General features: G+C 41.7%; 1 protein-coding gene across 1 annotated transcript in view; it reads right to left on the bottom strand.

The window, feature by feature from the left end:
* LOC119657775 (neural cell adhesion molecule 2) overlaps positions 1-21,458 on the bottom strand; it is a 641,753-nt gene that overhangs the window by 7,856 nt on the left and 612,439 nt on the right. The window contains exon 19 of the mRNA XM_038064845.1: positions 5,651-5,832. Coding sequence (XP_037920773.1) covers positions 5,651-5,832 — 182 coding nt within the window. The remainder of the gene's footprint in view (positions 1-5,650; positions 5,833-21,458) is intronic.

The following is a 21,458-nucleotide window of genomic DNA, read 5'->3' as shown; positions in this document are numbered from 1 at the left end:
GGATGAAGCTCGGCTGTCAAGGGCCATCGGAAGGGCGGGTACTGATGATAGATCCTTTCAAATCCTAATAGCCAATACAATTGCCACAAAATAGGTATGTCTGTGTAAATGAAAAAAAAAAAACACAACGAATCCCAACACAGCTGAAAGAGCTGGCAACCTCCGATCAAGGCTGTTTCAAAAAATCGCCAGGCTACACCTGCCCTCTCATCGCGAACTTCATAGCGAACAAGCAGATGAACTGTAGCAGTCCGGGAACGGTATACGTCGAATGGTAAATAATAAACGTTCTAATTCTTGGATAGACCATCAAGCTCGGCTAAATTTGCTCCTCCGCAGGGTCGGCGCCGCTTGCTTCAGAAGCAAGACAGTGTTTCATATTCTACCATTGGTTTCTTTGGGCTTCATGGAAAGGATACCTTGGAAATGCTTTCATCCAAGATTAGTCTTGACACACTCTGCTTTTGTGGGACACTGTTCGATTTTTAGCGGCTTGTGAGTGAGACAGTCAGGAAACTGAATAAATAGAACTATCATAGCATAGAACAGGCGCAAATCACCTCAACGGAACTTTTGCAGCGGGTTGGACATTAAAGCAGCTTGACAAGAAATTATTCGAGGAAATACTTCTGTAGAAGGCGATGCCGATGGGAAACACAGAAGGAAAAGTTACGAAGGTTCTTGAAAGGATACAGAAAGCATGTGACGCTTCCACGCCACACCACGCTGCACTCAAAAATGCCCAACTTCTGGTGAAATGCCAAAATTGAAGAACTTCGGGAAGTTTGCCTTAAAACTGGAGGCACAGGCAATGTAGCAAGAGGCGATCTGAGTTGTACCTCCGATATAGGGCGAGGAAAGGGCTACAAGCAAGCGGACTTCGACGCATGTTTCAGGTGAATCGAACCTACCCACTGTCCAGTAAATTTCAATGAAATTTCCGGGGACACCATTCAAGAAGTCTTGAAAGGCGCGAAGAAAATTTATCGAAAATAAAGCGCCGTTCTTAGACGGCATTCCGAATTAATCTCTGACAGTGGCCGTCAAAAACAGTTGCAAGGTGGTTCGCTGAAATATTTACGGCGTTTCTCAAAAACCTGAAAGAAGGGATTTTCCCGGAAAAATGGAAGAAACCGAAGCTTGTGCTAATACCGAAGGGAAATAAAACTCTGGGTGATCCATCATCGTATATGCCTATTAAACGGCATCAGCAAATTTTTCGAATAGGTCATCTTCAATAGGCGTGTACCGATCACAGAAAGACAAAGCGGTCTCTCAGATAGGCAGTTTGGATTTCAAAAGCCAAGATTTACTGTCAATGCGATTAGTACAATGAAGGAAATTACAGAGAAAGCAATGGAGGCCAATAAATCTTGCGCGGTAGTTACTCTCAATGGGAAGAACGCCTTCAAAATTGCAAAACAAAGCCAAATAATTTCGGCTTTAGCCAAATTAGCCGCTCACAGATACCTTGTGGGCAAAGTCATTGAATTCCTCCGGGAGAGGCTATTGTGCACCATTCGGACGAGTTACCTAAGACATATAGCCCAACCTGCAGGGTTCCACAAGAATCAGTCCTCGGTCCTCTCTTGCAGGTAACCATGTATGATGAAATTTTCAGATTGTAACTGCTCAAAGGAGTGAGAATCATTGACTTCGCAGACGACATCGGAGTGACTACCGTGGCACAAGATATTAAGGAGTTCGTGGTCCTCAAAAACGAGCCAATTTTTAAGTGCGGATCTTGGTTAGAAGATGCTGGTCTGAAGCTCGCAAAGCATAAAACCGTGGTAGTTTTGATCACCAAGCGATGGAAGCAAACGTCGAAAACCCTCTATGATTTATCATATGCAATGAAGTTATTTTGGAGTAGCAAAAAAGATGAGATGATTCACCTAGAACACGATAGACTCAGGCCATTATTCTAGACTTCTCAAAGTGGACCGAACGAATGCCTTGTTGATGAGGTTAGTTACGACCAAACTCAATTCGTAAGCGAACACGGAGGGTGTCGTGCATACCTTTATCGCTTCGAGCGTAACGACTCCTCATATTGCACGACATGCGGGATGATTCCGGAGGATGCGAAGCATATCGTTTTTAACTATCTGAGGTTCGCCGTATAAAGATCAAAGGCGGAAGTTGACGTCGGGACGCAGTTTTGACCCGAGACTATCGTGGGCATCATGCTAGTCTTTCAAACAACTTGGGGGTGGTACGAAAATTAGCGGAAGTGGCCCATAATCTACTGAACAAGGAGGAGCTTCGGAGGAAAGTGTCGAATAACGACACGAGCTGCACTTTCTAGCTGATCCTGCCGCGCGACGTAATACCGTTTCAGCACCTTCTCCAGTGGTAACTAAAAGAAGCCACACAGACGCGAAGGCACTGACATTAGCGTTCTATTGCATGAAAGTGTTTACATCGGGATTATACGGCTTTTTCTATAATTCTATTACAATGCGTGGCTTTTTAACAATAACCAAAAGTTGCTAAAAACAGAAGGATATGGACGCTATTCTTTGAAGTGGTTTTTGCGCAGACAGGCACAGTAACCCTAAGCCCGGCGCATGGCAGCTACAATAAGCGAGGCATCATTCATTCCCGTTTGAACTATAGGGAAGAAGAAAGAACCTTCCACTGCTACCTTCACTAGCGTTAGCTGTGAAAGGTTCTTTTGAGCGGGTAAGATATTGCTATCTTTGATATCCAAAACCCCGTAGGGACTGCTTCCCCGAATGGGGCCTGATTGGCTGAGTCTTAGGCATGTTTTTCTATGTCAAGAACATGAGTTCCCCGGCCACAATTTGGTATGTATGGCATCAAGAAAAGGGCTGGTCGTCTCTATATTGAATTTGAGTTAAGGAATGCACTTTTCGGGCGTTCTAGCGACAGTTGTACATACGCAATTTTCGTTTCAGCTTAAATCGCGTACGACAATTTCCCCGGTATCTTGTCAATGGTCTCCTAATTAGACGAATAAATAGTATTTTATCCAAAAAAGTGATTTTCTGGTGAACTTTCAATTATTTTTTGAAAAAGGACCTAATGCTAAGCAATTGCTAAACACGTTAACACTTTTCCTCTTTTTATTTAGATTTTTCGATTTTGATCTCGATGCGCCAGATTCAGATTAACTGAACTTTTTGCAGATGGCGTGTGGGAGGCTAAAGTATCCAAAAGGGTCCTAACAATTCCACTTAGTCAGTAACACTTTTTTGAGCTACCTAACCAAAAAAACACATTGCGGAAATGCACCGAAAGCGCTACGAAGGAGGAATCGTGATTTGAAGGTTATCGATCTTAGTAGATGAAAAAGCTTCAAAATAACTCCAGATGATTAAAATGTGGATCGAAGAGAAAGCATGACAAGCATTACACTGCCAGATAGCCAATGTAGATGCTAGAAGAAAACTTACAGACGAATTTATATTAAACTCCTGTTTACTCTGTTGCGGAGTATAGGACACGCAAACTCTTTTTAAGGTTTTGCGTAAAACAAAATCTCATTAATATTGATTGTTGTGTTTTTTCACTAAATATTTGGGGTATCAAATGAAAGGTTTCGATTTGTACTTTTCAAAGCCGGTCTTAGTTTTGGCATTTGTTGGAAAGGTGAGGGGTACAGGAGGTGGAAATTGATCATTTCTTTCACGAACACATGCTCAGAAACTATCCAACCAAAAATCTGAAAGAAACTAGGGGCTGCCAAAATTTGGTCCCTATTCAAATAAAGTTAATATTAGTATATTACTATAATTTTTAGTAATCGACTGCAAAGCCCCCATTAAGTTCATTTTAGAATCACGAAGCAATGTAGGCTATAACATAGAGCGTCATTTTACAAAGTTAGGTGGAAATCGCACTATTATTAACATTCGACACTTGTCACAGCTGAACATGTCTATTATTCGCAACAGACTTCTAGGATGGTCCAATGGAAGATGCCCCTCCGTATACGGATAGGCTCTAAGGTATTAGCACCTCAGATGTACGCACTGATAAGGTGGTATGCCACACTTCTATGAATGTCGCCAAAAGCTTTATTAGTTTCGGATCAGTGCGATACAGATGTTGGACAACCATTAGCCAGGTGTGCGGCACGTTATCCAAAGCCTTGGCATAATCGATATAGCAACTAAAGAGGTTTCTTTGGCCTCTAGTTGCTTGTCCTACAACTACGGAGTTGATAATGAGTTGCTTTTTGCAACCCCTTGACCCAACTCAGCAGCCCTTCTGCTCCTTGGCGTTGGGGTTGGTAAGCAAGTAATCGGTCTTGTATCTCCGGGGTCCTGCACCGTGTCCTTCTTAGGGATAAGGTAGATAATCCCGCAGTGAGGAAAGATGGAAATTCCTCCGGCCGATTCACGACCTGATTTATGCTGTGTGCCAACCGACTGTGTGTGGTAAATTTCCTATACCAGAAATTCTGCACCCGATCCAGACCTGGGCCCCTCAAGTGATCCACTCAGCATGCTATGCGGGTAACTCCCAAAGTCCACCCCAGTATTGTTTCGCTTTCCGTTACTGAAAACTGCACTGTCTGCAGTGCTGGGCTGAGTCAGTCTAGCAATGTTCTGCCTTAGTGAGTCCCGCCGACGTTCCAGACGAATTTTCCATAGTGGATCTCTTCGGTCACTCAAACCAATAACACGAAATCGAATCTTCTAACCGTGCAATCTGACAGCCATAACTGCACCACAATATACAAGTGATTGTAGTTGCAGCAGCGACATATCAACACACAGTCGAGATGCAATCTCATCATTGATGTGAGATAGAATTCCCGGAGTTGCTGCAGATGCATAGAGCCTGGGAATAACTGGTCTATGCAAAGGATCCATTTCCAAGAAGCGTGTATATGTTTGGAAGTCGTCCCGCAAGCTTGGGATTCACGATCCCAAAGAAAACCATGAAAAACATTACAGGACATTATGTGCGACTACAGCAAGCTGCTATTTGGGTTCAATAAAAGGAGGACGAACTCAGTGGCCGAGATTATTGGAGGCAATGTATTCTGGGGAAGGCTCGATTATGACTGTTGTGTCATTAATGATGATAATTAGAGCCTGCAAATGACCTTGGATCATATCACGTATCGACGTTAACATGTATGAAAACGGATGAAGTACTGGACCTGATCGTAGGAGTAGGAAAAAGACGTCGACCTTGTGAAAGCTGGTTCTTCGTCGGAGCAAGTCAACGACCAGTTTAATTTACTTATTTATTTTATATACTCGTACGTCTCTCCCTGTCGAACGAATTGAATGAATTCATTTTGATAGAATTTGTTACAAACACGGAAAGTCGGTGTCCATGGACAAAGTTCAAGTTACGAGTTAAGAGTTGTTAACCTGATAATGATATTCGTATAAATTTAAGTAAGAGTAAGTTTTTGTCCTCCTCGTTTGAATACAGTATTTATTGTCCAACCCATCACTCCACATAACCATCCAATTAATGACTTGTATTGCTGCTGCACTGCTACTCCACGGGCAACATACGCTACTGGGAGCCTTTTTCATACCATGCGAAATAACATGAACATCCTTGCTGGATGGCACGAAAAACCCAATGATGTAGCTTAAAAACTAAAGCTGTAATTCAATGAATTGCCGCTTGTTATTTGCTGTTGCGAAGCTATACTTACAATTTGTTTACTAGGCCTAAAGGTGTAATGAAGCACTTCATTACCACTACCAACTAATGATCCTAAATTGGATGTTCCATCACATCCGACTTCCTCATCACGACACACATCACGTTGTATCAGACGTGCCGAGGGACTCCGAAATAATGGTGTAGGCGCTTGTGTTTTTAGCGGTCGCTTTTCTGTAAGAGGAAAAAGAAAATATTGTGGTCATTTTGTATGGAATAATATTATACAGACTCTCTCTCTTTGTATATATATATGTGGGGAAAATTTATTCTACATATATCATTAAGGGAAATTATACACATTAGGACGGAACCACTTTGGCAAAAAAATTCGAGAACGTTTGAATTCATAATATCCTAAGCAGAGATACACAGGAGTAAATAATTTCGTGTAAAAGGATACTCTTATAAACAAATCCTTTTAAAAGTCTTTCAATATAAATAACCGTTTTCAAAAAATGTACTTTCCAAAAAGGAGGCAGGGGAAAATTTTAATTTGACTGGCTTTCATTTTTATTGAAAGGCTATACACTCTGCGTTTGCGAGGCAAGTTTAGAAATATAAGCCTCATAAACGTTCACGCCCCTACAGAGGAGACTGCAGAGTCGGAGAAGGATGCAGTTGAGCAGTTGAGCGAACCCTCGAAGCCTGTCCCAAGTATGACATGAAAATCATACTTGGAGATTTCAACAGTTAAGTAGGGAAGGAGCTCGTATTCTGGCGATACATCGGCCCCCATAGCTTACATAAGGATACAAATGATAACGGACTGCGGATTATTCAATTAGCAGTATCGCATGAAATGGTTGTTGCAAGTACCTGGCTTGCGCGGAAAGCGGTCCACAAACATACGTGGGCCTCTCCAGACGGGACCACTTCACACTAAATTAACCACGTACTGATTAGATGCCGCCACCTCTCAGCTTTGATGAATGTCAGAACATATAGGGAGACCAATATAGACTCAGATCACTATCTCGTTGGCATGGTGCTCCGAGCTCGAATTACGCCCCAACCCAGAATCTTCTCAAAATACTGAAGCCATTCACACAACCTCTCCGCGACACCTATAATGGCGAAGTTGATGCCGCAATAACCGCAGTCAACAGAGATCCTGGAGATGAAGCATCAACAAATGATTTTGACAACCACCTCAAGTACGTTATCATTGATACAGCCACAAAGATATTTGACCCCAGCTGCAGGAAAAGTCGGAGCGGCAGGATGAAGCCTTACACACCTCGATGTTCATCCTGCCGGAACAAGTTGGTTAGTTTAGTTAACTGGGGGAAGCCGCAGTTCCGAGCACGCAGGCCATTATTAAGCCCATTGTACTATCCCCGTAAGTTGCCTATTCAATGGCTTCCCGCCTACGGTGTTCGCAGGCTTTAGCGAACCTGAAAACATTCTCAAGAGGCAGAGAGTGTGCAGATTCTTCATTGAAGAAAACCTTGCCAATGTGTCTTCGTCTGAGATCTGAGGATGCCGGGCAGCTGCATAAAAAGTGCAGGGCTGTCTCCTCCTCCTCCTCACATTGGCTGCACACAGCCGAAACCACTACCCTAATATTTTCCATATGGTAGTTTAAGGGGCAGTGTCTCGTTAAAAGCCCTACTAGGGTTTTCATGTCCCACTTCTTAAGGGACAACAAAAATGCCGGTCTAGTGGCCCTAGGCTCCTTCATAAGGACTTTCGCTTGCCGACAAGAGTCCAAATTTCTCCACTCGGTTGCGTGAATCCTTGCAATTTCACTGCCGGAACAAAGAGGGAAATCTGATTTCCGACAGAATGGGCATATTGGAGCCATGTGTTGAGTGTTTTGATGAACTGCTCAACAAGCACAATATTCGCGAGTTGGAGGTCCCGCCAGCTGAAGACGAGGGACAAATGCTGCCAACGCTAAGCATGGAAGAAACAGTCCGTACAATTCATCGACTTAAAAATCATAAGTCGCCAGGAGTTCATGGAATTACAACCGAATTGGTTAAATATGAAGGCGGCCAATTACACCATCATCAACTGATGCTCAAGGTATGGCACAGTGAATCAATGCCTGACAACTGCCAAAAAAGCACTATCTGTCTCATATATAAAAAGGGAGACATCACGCAGTGCAGCAATTATAGAGGTATCACGTTGCTGAGTACCTATAAGATATTCTCCTCTATCTTGTTAGGCCGGATAACGCCATACGCCCAGAACATCATTGACCCATACCAAAGAGGCTTCACTCTAGGCGAATCAGCAACAGATCAGTTTTTCTCTCTGCGGCAAGCGATGGAAAAACTGTTGGAATATGGACATCAGTTCAGAGATGAAGTTAATAAGACTGACTAGTCTGACCCTAACCAATGTGCGAGACCAGATAAAACCAACAGGATTACTCTCGAGACAATTCAACATCAACAATGTTCTAAGCCAAGGGGATGTACTATCATGCGTCTTCTTTAACCTGGCCCTGGAGAAAATGATTCGCGATTCCGATGTAAACGCGAGAGGCACCATCCTCTTCAAGTCCACCCAACTACTAGTCCACGCTGACGTTACTGATATCACGGGAGGGAAAACCCGAAATGTACAATCTACTTTCATCCAGATCGAGCAGGCGGCGCGAGATCTTGGGCTGCACATTAATGAAGGCAAGAAGAAGCACATGGTGGCAACGTCAGCGCGAAAACCAAAACCAAAAGAACGAACAACATCGAATCACACTGGTCAAACGAAAACAATGAAGATAGAAGACTACAACTTTGAGACCGTTGAAAATGGACGATTTCGCGGGGAAATCCTCGAGCCCAAGGGTCTCGCTCCTCCTATGTGCATTGATGGTCGAAATAATTTCCCTTCTGTTTGAAGGAGTAGTCCGTGTCTGCATGTTACAGTAGCCACCCATGTCATCCACAAGAGGTAGAACTTCACCAGATGTTACACGCTGCGAAGCTGCTAATCATCGTAGATGAGGAGTTTATAGTTAGCGTGCCCTACAGGTTCATTGAGATACTCACGACTAGAAATTATCTTTTGATGCGGTATACGTTCGTGAAATCCTCATTAATAAACAAAAATTCTATTTTCTTACAGCACACGCAACGCTTCACCTCCCGAAATTTTTTACGATACCAGAGCATCACCTCTGCCACGGCTCGGAGCACCAATAAAAGCCTTCAGTTCCCTGCACTGCTCGATCCGTATTCTTGTCCCAGCAGTCAAAAGCAGATCTAGTGCTGTTAATGCGTCGGTGGAATCCATGCTTTTTAGATATTGGTCGACGTCTTCGATGCTTTCTCCATTACCGTTGAAAGAGAAAGTGCGATGGCAGACGCAAGTGAAGGTAGGCCATTGTCCGCGCCTCTCTTCTTACGCACACTAAGAACACAACTACTATTTTCACTGCTAAGCTTATGCAAACTTTGTGCTGAAACTGCGTGCCACCAATGACGAGGCGAAGGGTGCAGAAAGCCGATAACCTCTCACTATTGTCATTAGGGTCTGTAGACCCTGTTTTCTAATCACACGGAGTTGTTAGAAACGAACTTGGCATTCATATCACCCATCATAATCACAATGTCACTGTAGCGGAAGAGTTACTTCTTTTGCATCGGAATTCTTGGAGCGTACGTAACACTGCATTATTAAAATGTCCTTGCTGTGTATCACTGGGAGGGGGTCATTTTGAGGAGCCTCCATACTGCCGTCAGAAAGCGTTCTCACATTCCAACCCCCAGTCACTGTTGACGAAAGGACGCGGCCGAAAGATCAGTCGTATAGCAGGCCTATAAAATCTTATGTAGCATCGAAGCCAATTTAGAACACCTAGAAAACATTGGTGTGGAAAGCCCATTCCCAAGTTATAATTGATCTTAAGGCTCAAGCTAGCCAACATAACTGAGGGGATCATATGAATGAACATATACCAATCAATTTACATTCTGAAACATCGGTTGTAAAAGCACGAGCTACAAATTGCTTCAGAATGAATAGTTGCCCTACATCTGATAGCTTTATCAGGGACGATATATTCAGAAGCTTCTCTGAAAATTTATCTTGGGACTGTGAGGCAGGAGACCTTAATGGAGGATATTTCAGGAAAAACTAGCAGAGAAGATCGAATTTTAGTAATAATCCAACTCTAAGCCAAGATGTTGTTTATGAGTCAAGGTTGAGTAATAATAGGCGAGCTCTAACCTCACGGTGCGACTTAATTTCAGCTGACATTGCCTTTGAAAAAAATAGCTCGGTGGAGGTTGTCCTATTTTTCATTTTGAAATTAAAGCTTCATTATTCATGATAACTGAAAAGGTCTCCCCACTCCACACATCCTGAATTTCGTTCATGTTCATTTAAAGAAAAAACAGACATCTTGATCTACTTGATACTACTTGATCTACATCTACTTTCATTAGTGGCCTTTCGCAAAGTTTACTGCGCATTCATGTCCATAGCGTTGAAGGGTAAATGCATTGTTCAGCTCATTTTCGGCACACGGTCTCGGCTACATATGAAACCTCAGGTATAACATCAATTCAATATGATAAGATGGGAGGTTACCATTGAAGTAATGGCACGTGTAGCGTCTCTTAAGAAGAAGTGGGTACAAATCGATTCTCTACTCTTGAAACAAAGGCACATACTGCTCTTCCATATGAAAATACGACGGAAATTGAATCATCGATGTAAGGTGTGCTAAAACTAGTACTGAAAACAAGGAAGCAACACAGATGAGAAAGTTGCTTTTTTAAGTGCGCTAAAAAGGGAAACATCAGGAAGAAGCGCGAATTTAACTCAGAAGAGGAGAACTTAAAAGACACAACCGAGTTACCTAACACTAAGTCAACACTAAGTCAAAGAATAGATATCATTGGCTCCTTCCATGCAGACATCAAGCATACCAGAAAGGCATATCCATGAGGATGACACTCCATAAGCGGTCTGCAAAAGGTGATATTTGAAAATTAATACGCTTGGACTACACTTATGAATATTGAAGGATGTTTCAACTACGCCTCGTTCTCAGCCATTTTCGACACCGCAAGATGGCATGGAATCAACGAGTCCACTCTTGATCAACTTGATGATGAACAACAGGCAATCTGGCCAACGCAGTTTTCGACGAAGGTCCAGTCATAATATTTGATTACATGCTATGACGACTGAACTACTTTTATTTCCTACTATTATCTTCTTTAGCGGGGTAGAAACTAAATATGAGCACGCATTTCCACTTCAAATTATTGGAGAAACATCACTCCCCAGGATGCAACGCGCAAGTATACTGATCCTTGGGAAAATGAGCTTTTTTCTACAAGTCCCTTGGTAACCATTGCAGACACAGTAATAAGAATAAGAACGGCCAACAAATTCATTCTAGGCAGAGGCAACTCATCAAACACTGCCTCACCTCTGCACTATTGAACCCTCTAGCCGTGGCAAAAAAAAATGGATTTCTTCCCAATTCTCCCGGTCCACTTTCAAATGAATTTAGATTCACGAGCCATAAAGCCCTAAAGAGGCATGGAAATGTTCACCAATGAATAAGCCATGGATGGCGTATTTCAGGAAAATCTCAGCTTACAATTTAGCTCAACCAGTTCCAAAAGGTAGCCAATGTTATTTCCGTTATAAGGAAATACCATAGCAAACGAATCGCCTGAACGAAGCCATGCTGACAAGTACCATTATTCCCAAGCACTGTTTGCAATGAACAGACTAACTGACTAACAGCCTTTTCCCAAAAAATTGACACGCGCAAATCAGATAATCTGAATTCCTGCCAGTAGCAGAAAATCTAATGATCCTTTGGTGAAATATCCTGTGGGGCTAAGGCCGAATTCGGAAGAAGTAAGTCTTAAAACCAAGATTCTTTGATAAGGCCCTCTCCAACAAAGTATCTATAAGCTCTCTGCTTTTGAGAAACATGTTTTGAAACGCTAACACCTACGAGCCATCAAGCTAGAAACTAGCTGGATAGGTGCAGTAGGCGGTGGAATAATTGGCTCATTGGAGTCCAATTACCAAGGGATCTTGAATCGGCCAGTACTTTGTATATATTTATCAAGCTGAGACAGTTAAAAATTGCGGTAAATAAAACGTGTTAACACTGAGGACGTTAATACTCCATTTAATTCAATTTTAGAAAGGAGAAACTTAGCGTGTTACTTTCAACACCAAACCCCGAAGTAGGTTATTCAAAATTCCAATTCAGAAAATACCGGGACGCAAATTTGCTTGAATGAAGGCCTGTTCACATATTTGCTTTTTATTTGCTACCACCACCAAACCAGGACAGCATCAATTTCAAGGGTTGAAAATTTGTACTTTCGAACATATCATGCAGGTGAAATAGATTGAGCAGGATTAAAGCAATTCTCTCGACTTTCCAGATTAAGTGAACTGTTCTTTTGAGTTATCAATTCAGTAGTTGAGCATCGTAGTTTCCATTGTGCAGAGGTGTCCATTGTTCAGAGTTGCTGCATACCAGCAGTACACAAATAACATTTTCGCTCGGGATTGTTTCGCATTTCACTAGAAATGGGGATATACTATATACGCCAGGAGCAGGTTGAATGAGTTCTGGATAGATTTCTTGGGGAAATTGTAATGAATCCGAACGCATTTAACCCTTGCAATGGCAAAGAGCAGAAGTCAAAATAATTATATCGAGTGGAGGCTTGCACCAATTTATCAATTAAATCTTTGGATATACTTGAACCGAAAGGGTGAATCCAACTCGTCGGAAGATACGCCAAAGTGGTGGTCCTACAAGTGGATTAAACTAATTTTGCTCGTACTATTTGCCGGCGGGTTAAATGATTTCTATTCCCTCTTAGATTTTATTGGTTCTCCTGCAACACCCCCGGCAACGAGGTATTTCATGGACACCATTGCTGAGCGCCTACAATCAACTTCGCAGACTATCTGCATTCATGCCTTTCAGGATCTGTTGTGGTGTTCAGCCAGAAATTCCAGTCGATTTTAGTTTCAAGGGTGAAAAGCAACGTCATTAACTACTACATAATCATTCATAGTTAAATGAATGGACTGGTCCTGCATCGAATCGGTCCCGGTACTTCGGTCTGACCACGAACCGGAAGATGTCCTCCTAGGGACAAACAAAACTCATTGCAGCAGGTCTTTTAGTAGTCTGGTGCGAGTCCAATTAATTCGCCTATGCAGTGTATAGATATTGTGCTCAATTACGAAAACGGTGTATACCCCAATACAGCACACAGGGAATCCTGGATAATGCATTCAAAGTGAAATGGCAGTGGTTGGATTCCGGTGCGTGCTGGGAGTGTGAGAGAAACTTTCGAATAGAATGTGATTAAATTGCGGTTATCTCCTGAGACTACACACACGCTGCACTATTTACGGAACAATGCCAGAGCGTTAAATCAATGTTAACATCACTTTGCTGGAGTTGTATCATTAATTGGAACACCGCATGCTATTTTATTTCACCGACTACCTACAGTGGCCTGATGAATAGACTTTAAATGATAATCTTCTGCTTGGGCTGTTTGGAAGTTAATTGGAAAATTTCAGTTGAACTTTTGTCCAGTTCTTAGCCTTTTGTTCAGTTGGTACTGAATTAATGGGGTTTTGTGTAAAACTGTGTAGTGTTTGGATTGATTTCAGCCCCTTACACAGTTTCCTTTAGCCAATGTTTCTCATTCTTTCCATTTCGATATCATATTTCTGAAGCAGAAAAATATACAACGTCCTTTCCGTTAGTTACATTGAAAATAAAATTCAATTCGAGTTTATCGAACCTTTGAGAGGGTGAAGAAGATGGAATAGGTCTTTCTTCCTATTCGAAGGGTGAAAATGTGACCCGAAGTTCTGAATTCTGAACAATATTTGTAATAACTTGTATATCGTTGACCCAAAAAGCGATCCCTCAAAGGAATCGAAGTATAACCAGCAGAAGAATATAAGAAGAAAGAAAATATGCCTATACATACTAAACAAATCGAAAATTTTTCAACATTTATGTTGAAGATCGAACTCATCCTGGAAGTCAGGTAGAATCCAAACAGCATTTGAGAACGCAGAAACCAAACTGAAACGTTTCTAAAATTAGAGAAATGTTGACATTCTCGTTCCCGAGACTCATTTAAATTAAAAAGGTGACTAACTTTGGAATAGCATCGATGAGTACAAGTAGTCCTATCGCACAGAAGAATGATATTAGCTGAAACCATCCTGGAAAGCATCAAACAATATCTTGAAAGCCTGGTCGGCTGGGTTCCACTCTTGATACTCCTATCACTTTAATATATTCCGGATCATTGTTTAGATCACCATTCCATATCCTCTAAGCAGATCGGACCCATTAAAATCTAGGTAAAGTATTACGTGCTACACCGAGGTTGAATCTCAGAGCAGATTGAAGTTGAAAGCGAACTCCGCAAGAGTCCATGGATATTTTTTCTTTTCGCTAATGGTAACGCTCCCCATGATGCCTTGGCTGGAGGATGCGGAGGGGTCTAATGGACGGTGTCGTCCTCAACACCTCGACTATGTAAATATCATCTGCTGGGTTTTTCGCTGAGTCATGAAATTTGGCTAAGAAGCTCTCAATTTGGGAAGAGAGGAAAACAAATATGATCGACAAAGCGGCCTATACAGCCTTCGGTTTCACCAAGCCAAGTAGGCGTTCATCAACGGTGATACTTAGTGTTGAAATGACGATGTTCAAATGAAAATTCGTGAAAAGAAACGCCTCCATCACAAATTTTTCAACAATAAAATGCTGGCCAATTGGCAAATTTGTAAGAATGCCAACCGCGAACCTAAGAAAGCGAGAGAAATCTGTGTCGACTTGTTGAATGCCGACACCAGCGCACACAGGATATCCAACACTTCTGCTGCGTTAATGACAAGAAAGGTATTTAGCTTACTGACCAACGAGCTGCTACAGATAGATGTCGAGAATCTTTTGAGCAGATTTGAGCAGTGGAAAAGTTTGTTTAGCCTTCATTTCCAGCATTGTCGACATTTGGAGCAATTCTATCTATCAGTACCACTGAAGTAGAGGAAGCAATAAAACTAATGAAATCGGCGAAAGCAACAGGACTTGGACATCAAACGTCCAGCCCCATATACTTTGCTTTATGCAGCAGCTTGTCCAAAAATGGAATGATCGCCTTATGCAACACGGTCTCAGATTGAATCTGAATAAAACTGAAGTTCTGACGATGAAATAAGCACTGTTTCTGTCAGTGACAGTGACCTGCCCAGAGTAACTTAAATATCTCAGGTCAATAGTTTCAACCAATAGAGAACTGCGTTATGAAATTGCTTCACGCATTTGCGCAACCTGGATGAACTGGCATTCCACAACTGGCACTCTTTGTGATTGACGTATCAACAAGAGTCCCAAGTCCAAAATTTACGGCAAAGTCGCCCATCCAGTCGCTCTTAATGGTTACGATTGTTGGCCGACAATAAAACACAATAAACGTCATCTAGCGGTAATGGAGATGAAGATTTTACGTTGGACGATCGCATCCAAAATGAGGATATCCGCGATCAATATGGGCTTGCGCCGACCGTGGAAAAATTGCGATAAAGGCGTCTGGTATGGTCGCGTAATTCGTGGTGAGCAGAATTTACTTTTCAGAAGAAGCCACGCGATTTCATCCAGATAAGGCATTTGATAGAATAAAATGGCGCAACCGATCACAACGAGCAGACCCCGCTTATGAACGAGGCAAAGGCTAAGGAAAAAGAAGAAGCCAAGCAAATACTAACTGAAGATAATACCATCAAAGCCAAGGTTCTTAGTCTGATTGGTTATCGGAATCACCCTGTTTGCACCGAAGGAAGGCGAGGGGTTGTTTCGACCATACGGCATCAAACTTGATGTTGGAGAAAGAACCGACAGCGGTAGTGCATAGTTATGGTAGCCGTATAGTATGCATATACTTTTGTACAGCAAGCTGTTTGCAACACAGAGTCATCGATTGCTAGCCGCACGTCCCGAATTCTCTAAACTGGGGACCACAACTTACTTCAGGCGAACAGGAAAATAGCTTCTAACAGCAACCCTGAACAGGCCACCTAATCTGCTTATTTGGAGGTGAGAAAACAATGCTAACTAATTGATACCCCTAACATCGCTGATCAATTTCGCAGCTATGAAAGGAATAAACCCCAGAAGAACAAATTAACTTTTACACAGAAAGGCCCACAAATGCTGAAATCAATTGGGATAAGTTCCAAAAGACGTCAGTCTAGAATACACCGAGAACGTTGATAATGCAATTAAAAATCCACCTAATTGTGAATTATTCAGCTGTGGAGAAAATTAACAATATTCGCCAGTTCGTATTTCATCTAGAGCCTAGAACTCATCTCAAATGTTCGATCTGGAAACTTTCTAGAAATAACAAAAGAAAATCGACACCCCCCTTAAAGACTGGCATGGCAATTGGAAATCTGATGCGAAATCAGGACTGAAGGCTTGACGGAATTTCTTGAAGAAGCTCTCATTCCAAATCAAACTACTACTAAATTTTTTACCCTAGCACCCCACGTTATTATCCCGGTAAAACCAAAAATCCTACACAGAAAAATGTCAACACCAGCAAGGCTCCGGGGCACGATTGTGACAAGTAAAACGATCTCCGGTCTTAGGGAGGAAAGAATGGTGATCCCCTTTCTATTTAATGCTGCCCTTCGTAATGGGTCCTAACCCTCAAAAGAGGAGAGGTGCCAAAATTATGATGATCCCTAAAAAAGGAAAACATGCTATCAAGATGGACTCCTAGAGCCCAATCAGCCTTCTTCTAGTACTAACGAAGTGCTTAGAACGACTCTACTCAGCGATATCCTTTCAACGCTAAAACCGAAATGCCCCGAATCCCCAAGGACCAGTTTCATTTCACAGCCCAATGTTTGATGGAGAAGAAAGCTACCATCTCAACTCAATTTCATTATTTTGACCTCGAATTTCAGTCGCTATGGATGATTGTGTTTTGTGTGTTTATTTCGCTGCTGTGAACAACCCATTTGCATGGCATTAAGTGTAATGATAATGAAACTAAAGCATAGCCTCACTGAAAATTTTCAGTTGAGGCAAAAAAATAACGCCAAAACATTATGTGAATGCCTACAAAGGAATGAACACAAGGTCACATGTTACAGTTACACACGCAGATCAGTTTGACTACACTGGCGACGTTACTAACGTAGTTGTAGTCAACCTAGTGGTCATCGTATCAGCATTGGTGAAGTCGTCTCTACTACATTAAATCCATGAGGGTTACAAGCGAGTCATGAAGAGAAAATACGCACAAACCAGTATCAAGAAATGTTAAGGTCCGCGGTAATCTCACAGAATCTTTTAACTCCACTATTACTGATATATCTGCTTAATAATTCTCATCAAACATCAGCGTCACCAATCAACCAATAAGGACGTTAACCAACCATTTAATTCTTTTCTACAGCGGTATTTTGAGAAGTTAAGTGATAGAGCAATACTTAAAATTATTTTCAACATTTTAAATGGGAGACAGATAACATGTCTATTACTTGTGTTATTCGTTGTTAAAGTTGTAAAAGAAACAATCAAATCCAAAAAAGCAAACCTGAATTAAGCAATGATGGTAGCCCAAGTCGAAGCTTGACAGCTCTGTTAGCATTGTCTACACGAGTCTTCATCGGCACTACCTATAGAGGCCAAAAGGAATGTGATCCAAATGAAAAACTGCCTCTGGATAAAACAACATATTCGAGCAAACTACCTCGGAGCAAACCCCTTTTGGGTGAACGACAACCCTTGAATAGCGTCAAGGATGGAGGGGTGGGATCTATTGTGTTGATTTTCGGCCCGGCTTGTTATGCATATACGACAAATGAATCTAGATTGCGAGACATTTGTGACATCCGCAATCAGTTTGTCCAAGGCTACATTGAATAGTGTTCAAGTCTTCTTCTAGCTCATATATAAGTACCTTATTTTTTATAGAGTAAGTAAATCAGGTATTTTGTTTACTTTGATGTTCCTTAGGCGTATCAGGCATTTCCCGAAACTCCAAAAATGTGATGAACTCACAATGGTTACATTCTAGACAACACTCTACGACAAGTCATAGAATGTTTCAGGGATCAATATACTCTCCTCCATTTCTAAAGCTACCATAGTTTGATCCTGCGGAGGTTATTTTCTAAATGCTGTTCTATATTGGAGCGGAGATATGGACAAGCATATCGTTTACGGAATTTAGTATCTTATGCAGTGATGCTGTTCTTTAGATTGTTTTTTGGCTTCTCCATTTTAAACCGGAAGGCTTTCTTCATCTTCAATGCTTTTTTTACTCTTTGGCAGTTTAGTAACAAGCCCATTCCTTGTGGTCTCGCCAATCAGTTTCAGGACCGCTCTATTTAACAATCACCACTAGATACAGCATGTACGAACCGGTGCTGGTCACCAAGGTAACGATCCCAGGGAAGCACATTGAATTCTTTGCCAAAACTCATATAGCACAAGTAAGGAGGAGACTTCTTCTTCTGCTAAACTCAGTATGCTAAAGAGAGAAAAAGCGACTGGACAACGTCTACAGAGTGGAAGGTATAGCGAAAGTGATGAGTCCATGGCAATGCCAGACAACATCTCATAACTCTCAGCCAGTTGTCCCCAGCTCACAGTTCACCGATTGGTATTAGGCATGCAGAAGAGTGCCACTTAAGACGCTTCCATGGATATTTGATTCTACAAATGCAAATTTAGTACAGATAACGTCATTCTCTTCCTAGAGGGGAGGATATCTTTGGCCATAGTTTGAGGAATGTATGATATGCATCCTTTGGAACCCCCCTCATATTTTAACAATTCGAAAGGAGGTAAGAGCGATATTTTCAAATCGGGAAAACCTAACTACATGGAGACCGAAAACTATCGAACCAATAAGCCTAGCTTCATTTCTCTAACAGAATTGGAATGACTAACAGGCTAGCTCATAAGGTATACCTATATTCCTATGTTGCTGCTTCACTGCATGCAATATAATTTGCCGTTGCCCAATAAGGTACTCAACAAAAAGTTGAATGAAGCAAGCTGTTTATGCGGCGCCCATAGAAAAGTTGGAGCTTGAGTCAAGTTTGCCTATACGGCGTTAAACACATGACACTCATTTTGTAGTGATAAACAGTCGGTTCTTCCCAAACTGGCTCACATTGAACACTAGGAAGAAATTATTGGAGGTAGCAGCATTTCCAGGCATGGTATCAAGAGAAAGGAGAAATAATCGCCAGATGGATACGGGTTTTTGCGGAATTCAAACATAATCTCCATGAGCAGGTCGGAACGCCACGGAAAGGGATGTAGGAATATTTCAAGAAAACCGGGTAGTAGAATTGACCAAGTCCCTGTGAAAAATATAGCTACAGCCGTTACACTATCCGAATTTGCTCTGACAGTCAAGGTACGTCATAGTCCTATCACCGCCAGATGGAAAGGTAAAACAAAAAAAAAAGATGAATCCCACTGCCTTGTGTAACCATCAAACGGTTGTACTGACTGGATGTCGGACACCAGTCGACTCAGCTGTGAATGAGTACCTGAGTCAAATCAGGGTAATAATCTCGGACGAGGGCAATGCTGATCACGGTCTTGAATGAAGTGCTCTAACACACTTCAAGGCCCTGATCCAATATGGATTGTTGCGCCAACGATTATATCATTATCATTAATTTTTCCTAGCGTAGGCTCTTATGGAAACCTCCGACATCGCAGTCTCCGGTGGTAAGAGGATTTTATTATTTTATTTCACCTTAACTCAGGGCTAGCATTTCTCTCAATTCGCGGCCGGAAGAGACAGAATATCCACCAAAGCATCCAAATCTTGATAAGAGGCATTAGTTTGCTTCACAATGAAGTATTTGAGATTTAGAAAGGTCAATCGGCAAGTGCGAAAACCTTACCTTCTTCCCGGCAATAGGAAGAACAAGGCTCTTGATCAGGAAGGTTAGAAACAAACATTCGATGAGAAAAATTGTTTTAGCAGTTTGGAGGAGGAGTCTTTGAGATACGCAAAACACTATTAGAAGCCTCCCGGTGAAATTGGCCCTTGATGTGCTTTTAGCGGACAAGGTGGACTTAGGCTGGGCTGTGCAGTGGATGTTTTAGATCCCTCGAACTTTGCCACTTCCCAGAATACTCGCACTAATGCAGCGGTCAACATAAGTAGCAAAGATGCAGAAATTGTGGCGAAAAGGGGCATGGAATGCAATGGCGACTGACATGGAGAGGGCTGAAACGTGTGGATGACCGTCATATAACCGGTAATACAGGGATGTACTGAATTACAATATATGCATAGATATTCAGCTGCAATAATTACGAAGCTAACTAGGGGGTATTTTTACAGACCATTCGAAAGTTGAATGTCGAAATGACGGTAATTTGCAAGCTAGATTGAAATTGTGACAATGCTATTTACCTAAGGGATGCATTGGGTAAAGTCAGAATATGGCTTTTGCAGATTTTGATACATCAAAAACGTAACTACCTTCTGAATTAGAGAGTTAGGCTCCGTTATGACTTTACCATCCTCCTCTTCTTCTTGACCAGTGATAGCTAAACTAGTTATTGAACATTGTACCCACCAAACTATCTTTCTTGCTATTGGAAATGTGAGACACTCGCTAAACATTGATTATGAACAAGGAAAGGCGGCAGAAACCACAGCTAGCAAACATGTTCACAGGAATATTCAGCCTTTTTCCACATCTTTATCAAACAGACGGCTTCCGGAAACCTTCCTTGATCGAAGAGGAATTGCATGCGACCGGCGATAACAAGGCGCTAGTATAGGATGAAGTGCTGTACTAAACTGTTAAACCGGCTGTTAAGACCAGGTCCAATTCAATAAGAGAAACAAGTACTTCCCATCCAATGGAAAAGACAGAAGCTTGTTTTATTACCCACACTTCCCAAAATCAAATGGAATACCCTCTTTATATCGCAGTGTTTGCGGCAATCCTGTGGATGATGGATGACTTTGGTCAACCTTTGCGAGAATCAGCGGATTTTACAGGATGATTCTTACTTAAATTGGAGAATTGAAATGATTAGAGACGCTAGCACTGAAGAAGGGAACAATTGGTTCCCAAAATATCTATATATGCATGTTTTTAATAAAAAACACTAGCCAGAAAGAAAAAACCGTCTAATCATCAAAAAAATTAGCCACTTCGTCGAGCGCAAAAGTGAATTTGAAAGACCCTTAACCAGAATGACGGTTGAAATCGTCCCATCAAATGAAGAAGCATATTAAACGGGTTTACAACAAACGTTTAACGGTGGCACAAACAAAAGTATCAACTTTGTCAAAGCTGACAAATGTGAGCGTACGTGCTTTGCATGAAATGTCAAAGGTCACTTTCGTGCTTCTATCGTCCTGTCTGCTGATTGGCTAGTCTCCAATATTCGCTCTTGATTCATTCAGATTCGGCACAACGTCTTATTGACTAATCGAAGACTAGAAATAGGAAAAATCCGAAACTAAAATACTAGGTAGCTACCAACCTAGCATCTTAACTATCCTAATTATCTATGGATTAGGCTAGGAAGTAGAGGATTTGAGATCCTGAGCTATTTCCATAAAGCCCATGCTTCAATAAAATAAAATAAGTTGTCTTCTACGTAACAGAGGTGATTTAGAGGTGTTAGTATTTTCCCTTGGGATCCCTTTATCCCTTAAACGAAACAAAAGTTGACACAATCAAAAATACTATTGGCATTCAAATATCCCTACCAGATTCCTACAAAATTTCGATGGAAAACATAGTGT

Source organism: Hermetia illucens, chromosome 5 (genome assembly GCF_905115235.1).
Source record: "Hermetia illucens chromosome 5, iHerIll2.2.curated.20191125, whole genome shotgun sequence".
In the NCBI taxonomy this organism is placed as follows: Eukaryota; Metazoa; Arthropoda; class Insecta; order Diptera; family Stratiomyidae; genus Hermetia; species Hermetia illucens.
This window is presented reverse-complemented; position numbering and strand designations above follow the sequence as displayed.